Source organism: Ictalurus punctatus, chromosome 22 (assembly GCF_001660625.3).
Source record: "Ictalurus punctatus breed USDA103 chromosome 22, Coco_2.0, whole genome shotgun sequence".
Taxonomy (NCBI): Eukaryota; Metazoa; Chordata; class Actinopteri; order Siluriformes; family Ictaluridae; genus Ictalurus; species Ictalurus punctatus.
The window spans coordinates 6,394,464-6,411,296 of record NC_030437.2 but is presented as its reverse complement, the minus strand read 5'-3'; the positions used below and the strand labels follow the sequence as shown (position 1 = coordinate 6,411,296).

The 16,833-nt window shown below is 39.2% G+C and overlaps 2 protein-coding genes across 6 annotated transcripts in view; both read right to left on the bottom strand.

The window, feature by feature from the left end:
* The window catches only part of lnpep (leucyl/cystinyl aminopeptidase), a 23,672-nt gene extending 19,841 nt beyond the window's left edge, over positions 1–3,831 (bottom strand). Inside the window, exon 1 of one of the 2 annotated variants that reach the window (XM_047150025.2) lies at positions 3,771–3,831. In XM_047150025.2, coding sequence (XP_047005981.1) covers positions 3,771–3,816 — 46 coding nt within the window. In that variant the 5' untranslated portion in view covers positions 3,817–3,831. Of the gene's footprint in view, positions 1–2,664; positions 3,094–3,770 lie in introns of those variants that run through there. The other variant, XM_017451529.3, reaches the window with a different exon arrangement.
* Positions 3,832–5,033: 1,202 nt separating this feature from the next.
* On the bottom strand, positions 5,034–15,841 carry erap2 (endoplasmic reticulum aminopeptidase 2). Of its 4 annotated transcripts, none has more exons than XM_047150026.2 (20): positions 15,552–15,841; positions 14,964–15,113; positions 14,100–14,709; positions 13,850–13,988; positions 13,391–13,525; positions 13,146–13,266; positions 12,882–13,036; positions 10,440–10,553; positions 10,208–10,339; positions 9,569–9,700; positions 9,410–9,478; positions 9,154–9,329; positions 8,963–9,042; positions 8,691–8,874; positions 7,706–7,862; positions 7,114–7,298; positions 6,773–6,934; positions 6,503–6,643; positions 5,604–5,685; positions 5,034–5,508 (listed from the first exon to the last, which is right to left on the bottom strand). In XM_047150026.2, the coding sequence occupies exons 3-20, from the start codon at positions 14,597–14,599 to the stop codon at positions 5,362–5,364; spliced, it is 2,811 nt and encodes a 936-aa protein (XP_047005982.1). In that variant the 5' UTR covers positions 14,600–14,709; positions 14,964–15,113; positions 15,552–15,841; the 3' UTR covers positions 5,034–5,361. The 4 variants fall into 4 exon arrangements, with proteins under 4 accessions (XP_047005982.1, XP_017307894.1, XP_017307895.1 ...); XM_017452405.3 differs by having other exon boundaries at positions 15,007–15,113; XM_017452406.3 differs by having other exon boundaries at positions 15,007–15,052.
* Between the last annotated feature and the right edge of the window lie 992 nt (positions 15,842–16,833).

Below are 16,833 nucleotides of genomic sequence, written 5' to 3'. Positions count from 1 at the left end.
ATCCTTTCTGGCTGTCAGGTAACCTCAGTGTTAGAAGATTTTCCTAAGAAGAGTATGTGAATTTAACTAATGCATTATTTATACGCACAGTCGAGTGAAAATATAAAGTACACCCAATGGAAATTGTTGGCATTTTTGACATTTATGGACAAGCAAACATTTGATGATAGAGTGCCTATTAATAAAGGTGATTATCAAATGACACATAAAATGTACATTTTGTAGTAATTTTCACAATTTAAATGAACAAAAACCAGATCAGTCACATGGAAAAATTAAGTACACCCCTACATTTATCACTCCTTCAAATCCATAAAAAAATCAGAATCAGGTGTTCAGCATTGGGTGGCTGTGATTAGAACCGGTCTTATTTATATCCATCTCAAATCTAGTGTCTGGTGCTCCCTTGGCTATTGAGGTGTCATCATGCCAAGATCTAAAGAGTTCTGTAAGACCTTCAGAAACAAAAAAAAGTTTGTGAATGCTAGGGATGAAACAGTTACCGCTTTCATGATAAAACTCCCCGAAGGCTGGTATTACAGTGTCATATTTAATTATCATTAAAACCGTGCAGGATTATCGTGATCTGTAAAACTCACGGTAAATGCTGTCCACACACACCCAGCATGAGTCTGCATGCTGCGCCTGCATGGTTGTTTTTTGAGCGTGAAAACATGGCGGAAGGCAGTGGCAGCGCTGTGGAGATTTTCCAAAATTTCAAGAGGACCAAATCCAAAGTGTGGTCATATTTTGTAAAAATGCTGAGGGAAACTTAATAGAAGATGGTAACCCTGTCTGCAGAGCATGTCAGAAGAAGGTCGCTGCGAAAGGGAGCACCTCATACCAACCGGGAAGCACGGTGGTGGAAATGTTATGGTTTGGGGTTGCTTCACTGCCTCAGGGACTGGACAGCATTCATTGATTCAACTATGAATTCTGCATCATATCAAAGACTGTTTGAAGACAACGTGAGGCCATCTGTCCAAAAGTTGAAGTTGAACCGGAAGTGCACCTAATGATCCTAAGCACACTAGCAAATCAACCAAGGAATGGCTCAGAACGAAGAAATGGAGGGTTATGGAACAGCCTAGACAAAACCTGGATTTGACTCCTATTGAAATGTTGTGGGGGGATTAAAAATGCACAGTACATGCAAGAAAACCCCCAAATCTTGCCAAATATCGCATGGAAGAGTGGTCAAAAATTCCAGCAAGAATGGTGGACAATTTTGCAAAACACCTACAAGAAGTTATTTCTGCTAAAGGGGGTAATACTAGCTTCTGAGGCCAAGGATGTACTTACTTTTCCCACAGAACATCATCATCTATTGATATTTCTGTTGAATAAATAATTGTAAATGCTCATTTTCCTTGTGGTTTTGTTCACGTATGTCAGCCTCATCAATAGGCACTGTTTCCAAGATGATCAAATGTTCGCTTGTTCGAATATGTTTAAAAAAATAAATAAAGCCATGGGGCATACTTTTTTTTTTTCTCCCATGACTGTATCAACACACAAGCTATTATCTCAAGCATGACAATAACGTGACCGTTGATCGAAATAATAATTATCCTACTGAAAATTCAGCCTAGTCTGACCAGCGACCAAAACACAGATGGAGCTGGTCAAGCCAGTAGACCATCTTTACCAGCTTTTAAGTTACTTTTAATACATGCCTACAATGTCCTAATTGCTGTTATTCGTTCTAATGATGATTATTTTGTAGAATGTGTAGACTAAGTAAATAGTGGTCATTCAGAAAGTGATTCCTCTCTACCAGAACCTACAAACACTCTCAGAGATAGACTCTTACCTTTCCTTGTCAATGAGGTGGTACTCTAAAGCGTACACCTTTTGTACATGAAGCTGATATATTTGACCTAAAAGTGTAATGCACCTTTAAAACTTGACTATAAAAACTAACTGAGGTATGGTTGTGTGCATTAAATTATTTTTTAAAGTCATTTTAAAAGGCACACACATATATCCATGTATTCCTGTTGAAAGACACATACTAAAAGTACAAAACAATATATCCTTGAACACTCCAGTGACAATGAAAGGTACAGATTTTTTTGTTTTATGTGTGTGTGTGTGAGTGAGAGAGACAGAGAGAGAGACAGAGAGAGAGACAGAGAGAGAGACAGAGAGAGAGACAGAGAGAGAGACAGAGAGAGAGACAGAGAGAGAGAGACAGAGAGAGAGTTTAAGCAAAAGCAGAGATATGATCTCTGATGACATTAAGTGACAACGAAGCTTTAAGTATGGCCGCTAAGAGTCTCTCATGTTGTTGACATGACATTACTCATTCACTCATCCCCCCCTTTTCTTTTTACACATATATTATCGAGGTAGATACAAAACTACTTGTTGAGCAAACTTCTCTCCCACATTTTGGACCATCTGCACGTATTTTTCAATTGTCCACACTGAACAACACGACGCTAGCTAACTTGATTAGCTTAGCTGCACGGCTTGCAAGTGAAAAACAGAAGAGGTACAATAGTGTGTGTGCGTGTGTAGACATCATTTACAGGAAATGTGCATTGTGTACAAACTAGCGCATTAACGTATCTGGTGTTTCGGAGCGATATATAATATTACATATTATTGCTCTTATCACAACAGGTAGCTTAACTGATAAATCAGGGCTTGTTGTCTTACCACTGTCAAACGGATCCATATTTAGATGTCAGTTCACGTCCGGGTGATCGCTCGTATAACACGTTAATCCACAGCAAAGTGAAGGTATTATTAAATAAAAATAAATGAATTTTTTTTTTTTTTTTTAAACAACAACACACTCGGTTAACAATAATTCAAGCTGCTGATGAAAACTGGCTTAGCTTGTCTAGCAAGCTAGCTCACTTCCAGCACCATGAGCTGCTGTCCTGTCTCACTTCTCTGGACTCGAAATAATAAGAGAAACTCCGTGTGTGGATCTCGCTGGAAGAACAGCACATGGGGTGAAGCATTACAGTTCCTAATCCCTGTTTTAGAAGTACGACATGTTCCTCCCTGAGTGCTAAATGCATTGGTTTACATCCAGCAGTGCTCCATGCGGCGAGCACCGGTACTGCACGGTCTAATCATTCTCTGAGCTGTGGATCAGTGTTCAGATCACCTACAAGGCCCAGCTGCTCCAAAAAGTTCAATCTGGATCAAAATCATCCGGATTTGAAAATCTCATGTTTTGCTATACAGGATTAAGTAATCTATCTTACTTTTGATTCGGTTAAAAAAAAGAAAGAAAGAAAGAAAGAAAAGGTAACATTGGATTGGATCACCCTGATCCAGATCAAAAGCAAGATTGGATTACCTGATCTAAGCTGATTTCAGAATCCTTTATTTATTTATTTTTTCTTTTGAACAACCAATTTTCAAGATTAGATCCAATCTGATAGCCAAAATCCGATCAGATTACTTCTGAACAACTGGTTGAGCCTGGTCCTGGAGTGCTACCTGCACTTCATTGCAAATACTAGTGTTTTCGCAGCTCTAACACACACACACACGCGCACACACACACACACAAACATATACTTACTTCAAACTTAGGAAGGGCTGCAAAAGAGCTGATTAGGTGTGTTGAATTAGGTGTGTTCGGAGCTCAGAAAACACTAGTATGTACAGTGATGGAGTCCCAAGACCAATACTGTGCACTTATCACCAAAGACATGAAAGAGAGCATTACATGAGACAGAATCTAATCATCCTAACAAGGAACTAGGTCCCAAATTCAAATCAATGAAAACATATTACAATCATACCTAGGGATCCATACTCCAACTGGGTTATGAAGCAAACAGACTCCATAGCCAGAGCAAAATACTGAACACAGTGAGAAAGCACCCAGGGTCACTGCCCACCAATTTGAGCTATCACATGCTGTCAATTTGTTTCACTATTATTCATCTGTGGCTCTCACAATAGTCTATTGTTCTATCATATAATTGTAGGCAGTCCAAAGGCATGCGTTGTAGGCTGACTGGCATTTCCAAATTGTCCGTAGTGTGTGAATGTGCCCTGCGATGGGTTGGCAGGCCTTGTGCCCCAAGTTCCCTGTGATAGACTCCAGACTCTCCCATGACCCTGTGTAGGATAAGCGGTATGGAAAATGGATGGATGGATTTCAACTATCTCAAATATAAGTGATAATGGTCAGGTTTCGCTGTTAGCTCCTAAAAACAAATGAGCAAGAATTTCTTTTCAGACTCATCACTTTCCAGTGATATTCAATGTCATATTAATGACACTGAGACAATGTAGACAGAGAGGAGATTAATGAGACAATGTAGACATAGAGGAGATAACAAATATTTGACTCAAAGTTCCACAACGCACAACAGCGACTCGGATCGTAAATGATCTGTGATGGTGGTATTAGCATGAAAAGTTGTAGCTTTGGAACCTGATCTGTTTGAGCAGTGCGTACAGATAAGTAGACAGACTAAAGGATTAAAGCACTGCTGCATTGAGATGAAGCAAGAGCTAAATCCCTGGACATTACTATCAGCAGGTACTAAAAGTACCCACAGAATGATGACCCAATTATTTAAGTTTAAATTTATTAATAGACGACTGTTCCCGAATGGAGTCTATCACAGGGAACTTGGGGCACTACTAAAAGGCATTTTTGGTAACATAGGAAACTAGTGCAAATAGACCAACTTGTTGGTGAAGGTTAGTTTTTAAATCCTCTCTGAATTTCATTCCAAAATAAATCTTGGATGCCGCTGAAGATCACATGTTAATTAGAAAGATTCATAAGCAAGTCATTCAGAGTGGATTTTTAAGAACGTACATATGTATAAGGAAGTGCAAGTGCTAACAACTGTTAATAGCACCGGAAAAGCAACTGCTTTTGTAACCATTGCCTGACATGGTGTCATCTTTCAGAAAATAGTTTAGCTCCACATTGAGGCTAAAGGAACAAACATGCATTTTAGACATCTGTGTATTGTTTCTTCATAGAGACCGCATTGGTCAAACTTAAATTAGAAAACAAAAGCAGGCCACCCAGGAAGCCAGAATGATGACCCAGTTATTTAAGTTTCATTTTATTAAGGAATCAGAAACCAACAAACCATATTTAAGCCACAATATTTAACAATTAATTTTAGAAAACTTAAAGGAAATGGAACAGCGATCATCACACAGGCAACATATTTCTGTTTCCCCACATTTCCATTTACCCTGAAATACAAAACAACTCAAACCATGCTTGTAGGTAAAACTTTCTCATCAGAGCTTTAAGTGCTGCATTCTGATATGAAATGTGCTTCTTTGCTTATAAAAAAAAAGTAAGAGTGAAAATTTCTATTAATTCATCTGTATGTTTTTCCAATGCATGAGAACTTTCTAATTCAGTCTCTCCTGGAGCCACATCCTCAGAGTTTCTAAATTCCTCTCCAGCCACAGAATGTTTTTCTCCACGTTCTCCACAGCCACCTGAGTGACGCGGAGCTGAGACGACTGTTCCCGAATGGAACTGAAGAAATCCTTGATCTGGAAGAGTAAAGCATGCGTGTTTTGTGTAAGGGTTTCCACAGAACAGTGATAAAGATGCTGAATCATTTTAAAATAAACAAGATGAAACTCACATCAGTGAGCTCCTCTTTAGATGAAAACTGCCCGGTTGTACCTATGATTATATTTCTGATACAAAACGATCCAAGCTGAAATCTGCAAAGAAGGAAAGAATATATACTTTGTCTGGACGTCTTATGTCATGCTTTCATTTGAAACCACCTGTTTCTTTGGAAACTCTATACTACACACAATTTTGACTGCTAACAGCTGTCACAGGGAGTTATATGGCAAATACAACGATCAGCCATAACATTAAAACCATTCACAGGTGAAGTGAATAACATTGATTATCTCATTACAGTGGCACCTGTCAAGGGGTGGGATACATTAGGAAGGAAGTGAGCAGTCATGTCTAGAAGTTGATGTGCTGGAAGCAGGAAAAATGGGCAAGTGTAAGCATCTGAGCAACTTTAACGAGGGCCAAATTGTGAGGGCTCGACGACTGGATCGGAGGATCTCCAGAACGGCAGGTCTTTTGGGGGTGTTTCCGGTATGCGGTGGTTAGTACCTACCAAAAGTGGTCTGAGGACAACCGGAGAACTGCCATAATAATAATAATAATAATAATAATAATAATAATAATAATAATAATAATAATACAACTTTTTTTTCAAATTTAACAAAGAAAACCTGTGTAATTGTTGATATGGTAAAGCTTTCTGTAACGTTCCTCTAACATTTGTGGAAGGTGTCTCAGGTGTTTTATAACGGCAATTTTTCCATCATGGGATAGTCTTCAGGACAGAGGACCTTGTACTTTATTCTTTCTCAGTAACATGACAAGCTATGGTTTTGTTTGTTTTATTTTTTAACTTCAAGAGGAAATGACCTCACAGATCCATTCTCACTCTTGTACCTGTATGAGCTTTACTTACTGATATAGTGATATACTGATATAAGCTGTACTTACTTTTCTACCAGTTTATGCCAGTTGCTCTTCACAAAATCCCAAGCTAGGAAATGACCTGCTGGATTTATGGCCACAGTGTATATTACTGTAGATAAATCCTGGGCTTTTATCACTGAGCCTTCCATTCCAAGCTCTAGCAACCTGAAATCAAATTCAGTTGTATTCATTATGTAAAACATTTAACAGTCTATCTGCATCAATCCAAAAATCTTTTAATGTTATCCTTCAAACTAAATTAAACAAAGTGCAATCATGTAGATAATAATATACCGTAGCAGCTTATTGGGATCCCTGTTGCTCGTCAATGCTGAGAGGATTTTGCTTTTCTCTGCTGCACTTATGGAAAGCGCATACTTTTCCAGTAGGTAGTGCCAGCCGTTATTATCCTGAGCTCCGACTGTGTAGATGGTCTCAGCCACATCAGTGGGTAAGCTATAGACACCAATTCACACTCTGTAAACTATTCACAATCAACTCAGATGCACACAGTGCTGTTAGTATGGAATTTATGATCAATTACAAAATACACTGATCATGATTATCATCTGGCACAAACCAATAGCAAGTCATTTTGGTGGGGGGGTAGAGTATGCTACAGTATATTAAATTACCTGATTGTTCCATTAGAGTGCATCCAACTTTGGAAGAAATGTTTGGCCTTTTCCACACAGGGAGGGTAACCAAGATCACACGCCAGGGACAGAAGCTCTGAGCGGAGCCTCCTATCTGAGACCGTGCCCTCGTCACTCCAGGTCTGCTTGTCTATCACGTTTCTAAAATACTGCAGGATGTAGGTCTGTGGGACAAAAGCAATCACACACAAGGGGTCACTGTCTACTAACATAGCAAAATCTTTCAATCCAATCTGTGAAAAGAAGAGGCCTTAAGGCAAGATATTTGCAGTCTCACATGAAAAAAAAAAAACTTGACAGCCTGTAATCCTCCTAAAAAAACAAAAACAAAACAGCCCTCTATCTGAGATGCAAAGGAGGAACACGGAGTATCAAATTAGATTGACTCGAATGTCCTGGAAATATCTTGTTGAGGGACGTCTGGCACATTACATTAATTCAGTTAAAGTCAAGGCAGAACCACTGATCACAAACTGACAGCGTGGTCTGCTAGGAATACAGACGCAGCAGTGTGTTAGCAGCCAAATAAACAGGTTAACAAACATAAATCTGACATCTGATGGTGAAATACCTTGAGATTTTGGGTGACATCAGCTATATTTCTCTTCTCAATCATCTTGTAAAACGATTCTAAATATCCGATGCCTTGGAGGAGGGGAACATTGTGTGTCTCAGACTTTAAGTAGGTGATCAGGTCCAAAGCCCGGTTCAGTGTCAAGCGCCCTGCCCTGGAGAGATCAGGTAAAAAGAACAAAAAAGTGTATAGAAAAGAAAACAGAACGTATCGATACACATGTTCGCTTTACAATGCAGGGGTGTTCAAATGATTCTGATCAGGTGTCGACAAATTTTTGTCGTATAGTGTATATTGTTTCAAATAATTCAAAAACTATTAAAATATGATAGTGCAGGTATTTGGTTAAATTAATAAATGAATTTAAAAGCAACATTGTATTACTTATATTTATGTGGAAATCGAAATGAGTGAGAAATCGATCAATTAATCACAATCACTTTAAATAATCCTGATCAGCTCAAATAATTTAGATCAGGCAATTATGTAATAATTGTTACAGGGCTAATATGAGGCCTGATTGACTGACACTAATATACTATAGTTTTATTTTTTATTTAAATCATTTAAAAAAAAAATATTTAATCTAAGTGAATAACATACTAGGTTTTAATTAGAGAAACCTTTCTCTGAATAAAAAAAAAGTACTAAATATAAAATATATCAATCTTGCCAGTGTGCAGTTTATAGTCCTAAATAATTTAGATGTATAATTTATAGTTTATAATCCTAAATAATTAATATTCTGCAGAGGGGAAAGACTAGGACACAGGGAACTGATCCATTTTTAGATTTATTTATTTATTTATTTTTTAAACTTAAGTACGACACCTTGTGTTCAAACCAGGAAATTCTTTTTGAGCTTGCTTAATAGCAAAGCAACTAACTTTTCTAAAATAGCTTGCAAACTGGTAGCAAAATGCTTTTACATACCATTTAAGATTTCTAACAGTTCATTAGTCTTCATACTGTGTTAACTTACGTGACCAGCTGAAAAGCATTGTGAATGAGGTTGGCTCTGTCCTTAAAGCTCACGGCACTGTGGTTTACTTGCAGAAGGTTAATTAATGCACTCCAACCCTCTGTGTCATAGTGGATAATGTAGTAGCCATTCATGTCTGTGTTAAACTTCACCCAGTCCACTTCCTGATCCAGGATCAGCATATCTGAGAAATTATTATACGTTTTATTAAATACGTAACTGCTTCCTTACCTGGCTCTGAGTTATATAAATTATCTTGTAGTAGTTCAGACCTGATTTTGTCTCTAATATATGCCTAATTTCTTCACTGGAATGGCTTGTTTTGTAGGTCAAAGGAATGTGCCACAGATAGCTGTTTAGGTGAAAGAATGAGAAATTATTCCGACTGAATAGAGCAAGCAGAGAAAATATTCTGGACTCCTCCATTAATGTTTAAGCAAACATGAGGGCTTTTGATAATCACCCAGCTTGCATTGAGTGCCACAGTGGGTCACTGGGATGGACCGTCTTTACGAATCTCTCCTGCTCAATGTAAAGCTTGGTCCCCTGTCGCTTCACCGTCACCAAAGGGATGCCCTTCTGCAGAGTCCACGTGTACATCATCTTCTTCAGGTCTATGTGCTCCCCTGCAAACAGATACTACAGAACAAGCAGTGAGTGACAAACGCTCTAGTTCATCATTATTAATCGAAGACTCATACACGTGAAATGAATCATACAGCATTTTTGGAAGCCTGTCTGTCACTGTAGCAGTATTCTCCTAACATAAAATCCTCTTCGGAGCAGGTCTGTAGAGCAGAGAAATATGAAATACTTCACATTAGAACTGATTATTAATGCAGAATGCCATAATTCCATAAATGAGCAAAAGTTTTTACATTGACCAGGCTGTCCCATAGATCCTCATTTTTGGCATTCTTGTAACTGAACTTCCTCAGGTACCTGACTATGCCACTCTGGAACACATCGTCTGTCAGGAAATGCCTCAGCATGTGTAGAATGCATGCCCCCTAAACATTTAACACAAGCGGGTCCAATATAAATGAATTAATTGGAGGAAAACTTTGACTGATCTGTTTAGAACTGGATATTTTATGTCTTGTATCTGGATTGTATCATGATAAAAAATAATCACATACATTTAGAATATAGTCAAAGGTCTCTGGATGCCCAGACCGAAATCTAATTATACATCAGCTCATAACACGTGTTTTCGTTGATGATTGACGCATTAATAATAACAATTTTGTATGGTGTTTCTAATTTGGCGGTCACAGATCTTATAACAAAATTGTGTTTTTAAAATGTGGCTTGAGAGTGTATTTTACTCAGAACATCTGGTTAAATGCACCCCAGGCCTCTGGTTGTTCGAGTGACCAGATTAAAATCTGCTTTAAATATGGGTTGGGGGATTCACACTTGAATCTTTTTGTGGGGAAATCCCGATATACAGTAGATACAATCCCAATACACAGGAAAATGATTCAGAGATGTCTTTGATACTGGTAGAAAATCACCTTGTCATAAGAAACTGCATCAAACATCTCCTTTATCTGAGTGGGGTTCTCTGCAGAGGATGAGATTGCTCTGGATGAGTTGAGTGAATCTCGACCAATCGCTATAAAGCAGATGTCCAACAAGTAATCCTCCTGAAAGTCATGTCAAAAAGAACAAATGCTGGTGAAACATTTTCATTTGTGGCATAAGATAAATAATAATAAAAAAAAGACTTGAGGAATAAAAACATACTGCTTTCAGTTGTGGATACGTAGCCTCGACGGAAACAAACTCCATATATTGTGCAAAGCCCTCGTTAAGCCATATGTCATTCCACCACTCCATAGTGACCAGGTTTCCAAACCACTACAGAACAGTATTACACATTTCATAGACTCGGGATTATTCAGTTTACATCTTCACAGATGTAGTGTAAAATGTAAATAAAGACAGAATGCAATGATTTGCAAATATCATAAACCCATATGTTTTTATAGAACATAATAGAACATAGAAAACATATCAAATGTTTAAACAGAGGAAATGTGCCATTTTAAGAAAAAAATTAAGTAATTTTGAATTTGATGGCCACAACATGTCTCAAAAAATTTGGGACGGGGCAACAACAGGCTGGAAAAGTAAGTGTTACTAAAAAGAAACAGCTGGAGGAACATTTTGTAACTAATTAGGTTAATTTGGCAACAGGTCAGTAACATGATTGGGTATAAAAAGAGTATCTTAAAGAGACAGAAATCTCAGAAGTAAAAATGGGATGGAATCTGGATGGAAGCATATGTTGCTATAAAACCTGTATATACCTTTCAACATTGATGTTGCCTTTCCAGATGTGCAAGCTGCTCATTCCATAGGCACTAATGCACTCTCATACCATCAGAGATGCAGACTTTTGAACTGAGCGCTGATAAAAAAGCCGGATGGTCCCTCTCCTCTTTAGTCCTCTTTAGTTTAAAGAACGCGGCATCCATGTTTCCAAAAAGAATTTCAAATTTCTATTCGTCTGACCACAGAACAGTTTTCAACTTTGACTCAGTCCATTTTAAAGGAGCTTTGGCCCAGAGAAGACAGCAGCGTTTCTGGATCATGTTCACATACGGCTTCTTCTTTGCATGATAGAGCTTTATCCAGCATTTGTGGATGGCACGGCAAACTGTGTTCACAGACAATGAGTTCTGGGGGTGTTTCTGAGCCCATGCAGTGATTTCCATTACAGAATCAGGCCTCTTTTTAATGCAGTGCCGCCTGAGGGCCCGAAGATCACAGGCTTGCAATATTGATTTTCACCCTTGTCCCTTGCGCACAGAGATTTCTCCAGATTCTCTGAATCTTTTAATGATATTATGTACTATAGATGATGAGATATTCATAGTCTTTGCAATTTTACGTTTAGGAACATTATTCTGAAACTACTCCACAAATTGTAGATGAAGATTTTCGCAGATTGGTGAACCTCTGCCCATCTTTACTTCTGAAAGACTCTGCCTCTCTAAGATACTCTTTTTATACCCAGTCATCTTACTGACCTGTTGCAAATTAACCTCCAGCTGTTTCTTTTTAGTAACACTTACTGTTCCAGCCTTTTGTTGCCCCTGTCCCAACTTTTTTGAGATGTGTCGCGGCCATCAAATTCAAAATTACCTTATTTCTTTTCTTAAAAGGGTACATTTACTCAGTTTAAACTTTTGATATGTTTTCCATGTTCTATTGTGAATAACATGGGAGTTTATGAGATTTGCAGGTCATTGCATTCTGTTTTTACTTACATTTTACACAGCGTCCCAACAATTTTGGGGTTGTATAAAGTACTGTATTTATTTCAGCATGTATTTATTTAAGAAGCATTAGTAAATCCTATTTCATAACAATGTTAAAAACGTCATCAATAGATGCTCAGTTCAGTTTTTCCCAGTAGCACTAGGGTGTCCTTGTCAGGGTTGCGAGGTAGGTTTGATAGTCTCCTATGGAGAAGATTCCATGCCAGATAGAAAAGCAACTACGCTGGGGGGAAAACATGAAATACGCGGACAAGGTGCCACACTGAAAAGCAAAATCATCATTGCATTGCCCTTATGTTGCTCTTCAATGAAAAAATTTCACTTTTATTAGTGTGTTGCAGCTGGGCCACACTGAAATGTAATCACTGTCTAATCACAGACCTAAGATGAACTCAGGAGGCGTGGCTATAATCAAAAAATGGCAAAAAGGCCTGAAAGCATGGAGGTTTTGCTTTTTTGTGTGGCAAATTGTCCACAGGTCACAAATGAAAAACAATACAGGCTGTGTATTGCATTTCACATTTTCCCCTGGTTTACTTGCTTCTCTATCTGGTACGAAATTTTCTCCACAGTTTTCATTCAAACATCCACCTGAAAAAAAGCCTTCTAAAATATTATATGTTAATAACAGTCAAACGTTTACAATTTAATACTGTAGCACAGAAACACATACAGCTCTAACAACCAAAACTAAAGCTTTATCTTGGAAGAACCTCAACAGGACAGACACGAACAGGCCTTTAAACCTATCCAAATCATGATAATCCAGGTAAGTCCACCCATTCATGCAATTTTTTTCTGCACAGCAGAAAACTACTCAACCTGGCAACACTGTTCCTGGCCTACTTTAAATGCCCATAGATCCTTTTTCGCCAATTTGTGTCACACGTTCTTTGCTAACCTGATGTGCCAACTCATGTCCTATCACCAAAGTAACCCAGAGCTTGTCTGAGGTAGAGGAGACCTCTGGGTCATAGAGGAGAGATGTCTCTCTGTAGGTGGTCAGACCCCAGTTCTCCATCGCTCCAGACTGGAAATCCGGAATTGCTATCAAATCTGAAGGAACATAAGAGAACAATAAATGCAGTCCATGAACACATCATACTAAATTTAAAGGAAAGGGGGAAAACTACATTGGAATATGCACTGGGTTTACACTATTTACCTAGTTTGGGGAGTGGATAGTAGATATTGTAGTACGTCTCATAATACTCCAGAATTTTTATAGCAGCTTCAAGAGCATAGTGGGTTTGGTGCCACTTGTGTGGTGCGGCGTAAACAGAAACCTAAGAAAGAACAACTTACAACATGAGTGCACTCATTCAATATGAACGATGTGCTGTAGTATGTCACGATATGAAAAAGTAGGGTGGCAAATCTAATAAACAACTGACAGCCAATCCGACTTACATCAATCCCTGTTGCAGTTCGCCCGCTGACAGACTTGAAGTCACAGACAATGAATGCCACGAGGTAAGTGCTCATCCGTACACTCGTTTCAAACCGATCCTCAAACAGACCGCCATCTAATTTCACTGTCTGCTCCTACATCAGAGAAACTTTTTCAGCCTCAGCTTTAATTTTGATCATATTACGCAGATAGTAAAGCAGCTGTAATAGTTTTTATAAACATTTCAGCTAAAATAATTTTGCATCCCGTCGACCATCACTAAAATAGATGGTCTGAGAAAAGTCTGGAAAAGTAGTCCACCAAATGAACTAAAAAGCACCAAAATGAACATTCTTGCCTGACCCCAAATTTTGGTGTTTGGTGGTGGGGAGTGCTGTCTAAGACACTGGTCCAAAATCTACCACAGCTTTTCAATAGTGATTGTGAAGGCCATTGCATATGATTGCATATGATCTTACTATGGGCATGTTGGATAGCGCAATGTGTGAGGCTCCCCTTCTGATCTGTACAGAGTAGTTGGCTTTGAATATGGGCTCATCAAAACATGGAAAGGCCATCCGTGCAGAGGTCGGCTCAAAGTGAGTAGATACCAATACCCTGGATATAATCAAGCATAATGGACAGCAATCATGAAATTATTATTTTCTTCTACTCGATGTTCAACAGTTTCTTTTTCACACCAACCTAACATAAGATTGTCGCACAAACCTTGTTTCTCCTTCTTTGGTTTTGTAGGTACTTCTGTAAAGGCCATAGAAACCATCAACCAATGCTGCGCCAAATTCCAAATAAAGAAAGTACTTTTCTCCTGAGGACAGAATCTTAGGAGAGAAGATGGCGATCTGCTCGTGGGAAGGATACTCCAGAACAGGAAGCACTTTATCAGACAAGTGAGCCTCACTCTCATCCAGTACGGTAGCTGTAATGATCTCAAGGTTCTTGCTGTGCAGGACCACCCAGTTTGTGTTGTTCTTCACATCAATTTCAATCTTGACCGAACCGTTGAACCTCAGAGTGGTGAGATTGGGATGGATGAGCAGATGGTAATGAATGGGAATAATGTAATTCGGAAGGCGCAACTTGCTCCAGGGGAAAGGGAGGCCATTGGTCGCTACATGGAGGTTTTCAGCTGCAGCGTTGATGCTTTCAGAGGACAGGCATGTACCAAGGAATGCCAATAAGGTGAAAGCAAAAAGTAAAAAATCCATTCTGGAAGTTTGAATGAAACACGTGTACTGAAAGTTAGTAGTAGTAGCACTTATTAGCTCCTCTCACATTCTTAACTTGATGCCTCCACAAGAATTGTATTCAGTTTAACCTGAAAGAACAAAGAACAGAAGGGTGTCAACTCCTTATATAAATAATGAAATAAAATTGTCTAACGAGTTTCTGCTTTAAACACAATGAACCCATTTCTTTCGAAGGCAATCTAACGGGACTTTTGTTTAATAACTGGAAACTTAGCTAGCTACTTTTAAAAGATGCCTGTCTGAAGTGATACAAACTGTTGTCAAGTCCAACATGGACAATCCCCTCTTTGGTGTATCACACAAACAAATGAATTGGCCTTGCCATTCCAGTAGATTCGGAGGGCACTGTACAGTCTGTAGTTTACCTCGGCTCAACCTGAATGTCTGTGTTTTGACGGCAGCCACGATTCCCTGATGTGCAGTGATAAAGAGACAGTTATAAAGCAGTTACATCTTCCCGACTTAGCGGCACCTGTTGGTTACAAAAGCAACTCTGAATTAAAATTGACATTTAACAGGAAGGTAAGGAAAGGAGGCCAGTATACAGTATGGACCAGAAATACTGTCTCTGTTTCAATGCCAGTCCACTCCAGCAGCTGTCTGACAAGGATGGCATGCTGGAAAGAATGTCCTGTACAACCAGGGCACATATTTTGTGTGCACAACAGCAGAGCACATGGACTGCAGCAGGCTTTAGTAGGATATAGTGGGATACAGGACGCAGAACATGAGTCTGTAATGTGACACTTTTACACGCCTCACATTTACACAGGCAGTTACAGTAAAGGACACTTCACACGTTTGTGTAATGGAAGCAAACTGCAATGTACACGGCCACTTAGACACATACGGAATATGCGAAACTCATAGAGGAATGTTTTAAGTTACAGAAACAAGGTGATGAGTTTACCTGAGTTTCAGCCGCGTCATTGCGGCGCGCGAACCCGAGCTTTCATTTTCCCTTTCGTGTCGCCGTTGATGACCCACAATCCCCTGCGCGCGCAGCTGCTACTGGATTAGCGTAGCTCATCTCATCTCTCCTGTGCTACACTATTCAAACTGCTCACTCCTCTAACAGTGAAACACAGATATTCTCTCTCTCTCTCTCTCTCTCTCTCTCTCTCTCTCTCTCTGTGTGTGTATGTGTGTGCACCGCGATAATAGGCGGTATCTTTTTATGTCACGCTTGCCTCAAAGTCTTTTAAAAACACTCAGGTGCCATTATTATTATTAGGGGCGTGGCCACTAAAACGTGATGACCGGGGGCGTGGCCTAGGATAGGCGTCTAATAAAAGAGTTCTCAGATTTTCATAATAGCAGGCTACATACATGGAGAAAAGCCATGTCATGCAGCGAATCAAATCCCCACTATCATTATCAAACTACACAGAAGTGAACGGTGGTGATGAATTATTTACTCGTTTGAACAGCAGCGACTTTCAGTCACATTTTCTTCTGGAATAAAGTTGGCTCGACGTTGGACGTTTGATATTCGAAGATGTGCGGAAATTAAGGGACCGTCTCTAAAGTTACATAAGACATTGTTATACACGTTTCTAACTTCAATAGCATTTGAAGGGAATGACTTACAGTCATATAACTAACTGCAAAGTGTTCATCTAGGTGTCAGGTACACACCTTTTAGATTTTTTTTTTGATATTTAACAAAATAAGCTATTAAATCATGTGTAAATTTGATATGAATTTCACTACAGAATGGGCCCATACATAAAATATGCCATTATTATTATTGAGCTTTATTATATAAAGCTCAATAGCATTTGAAGGGAATGACTTACAGTCAGACAACCAACTGTGTTCAACGATGTCGTGTGCAACTTTAGAGACGGTCCCTTAATTTCCACATATCTGCGAATATCAAACGTTCAACGTCAAGCCAAGTTTATGCCAGTAATATTTTATTTCAAAATGTAATAGTGGTTAGCACGTTTGCCTCACACCCCCAGGGTCCGGGGTTTGAGTCCCGCCGGGGCCATGTGTGCGGAGTTTGCATGTTCTCCCCGTGCTGCCAGGGTTTCCTCCCCCAGTCCAAAGGCATGCATGGTAGGCTGATTGGTGTGTACAAAGTGTCCGTAGTGTGTGAATGTGTATGTGATTGTGCCCTGCGATGGACTGGCACCCTGTCCAGGGTGTACCCCGCCTTGTGCCTGATGCTCCCTGGGATCGGCTCC

Bases quoted from the DNA above. Each gene is read 5' to 3' on its own strand.
- erap2 (XM_047150026.2), bottom strand. From the start codon at position 14,599: ATGGATTTTTTACTTTTTGCTTTCACCTTATTGGCATTCCTTGGTACA. The intron at 13,526-13,849 runs GTAAGATCATAT...TCTCTGATGTAG, and splicing joins CGCTATCCAACATGCCCATA to GAGCAGACAGTGAAATTAGA. The intron at 7,299-7,705 runs GTATTTCACCAT...TTTGTCCCACAG, and splicing joins ATGTCACCCAAAATCTCAAG to ACCTACATCCTGCAGTATTT.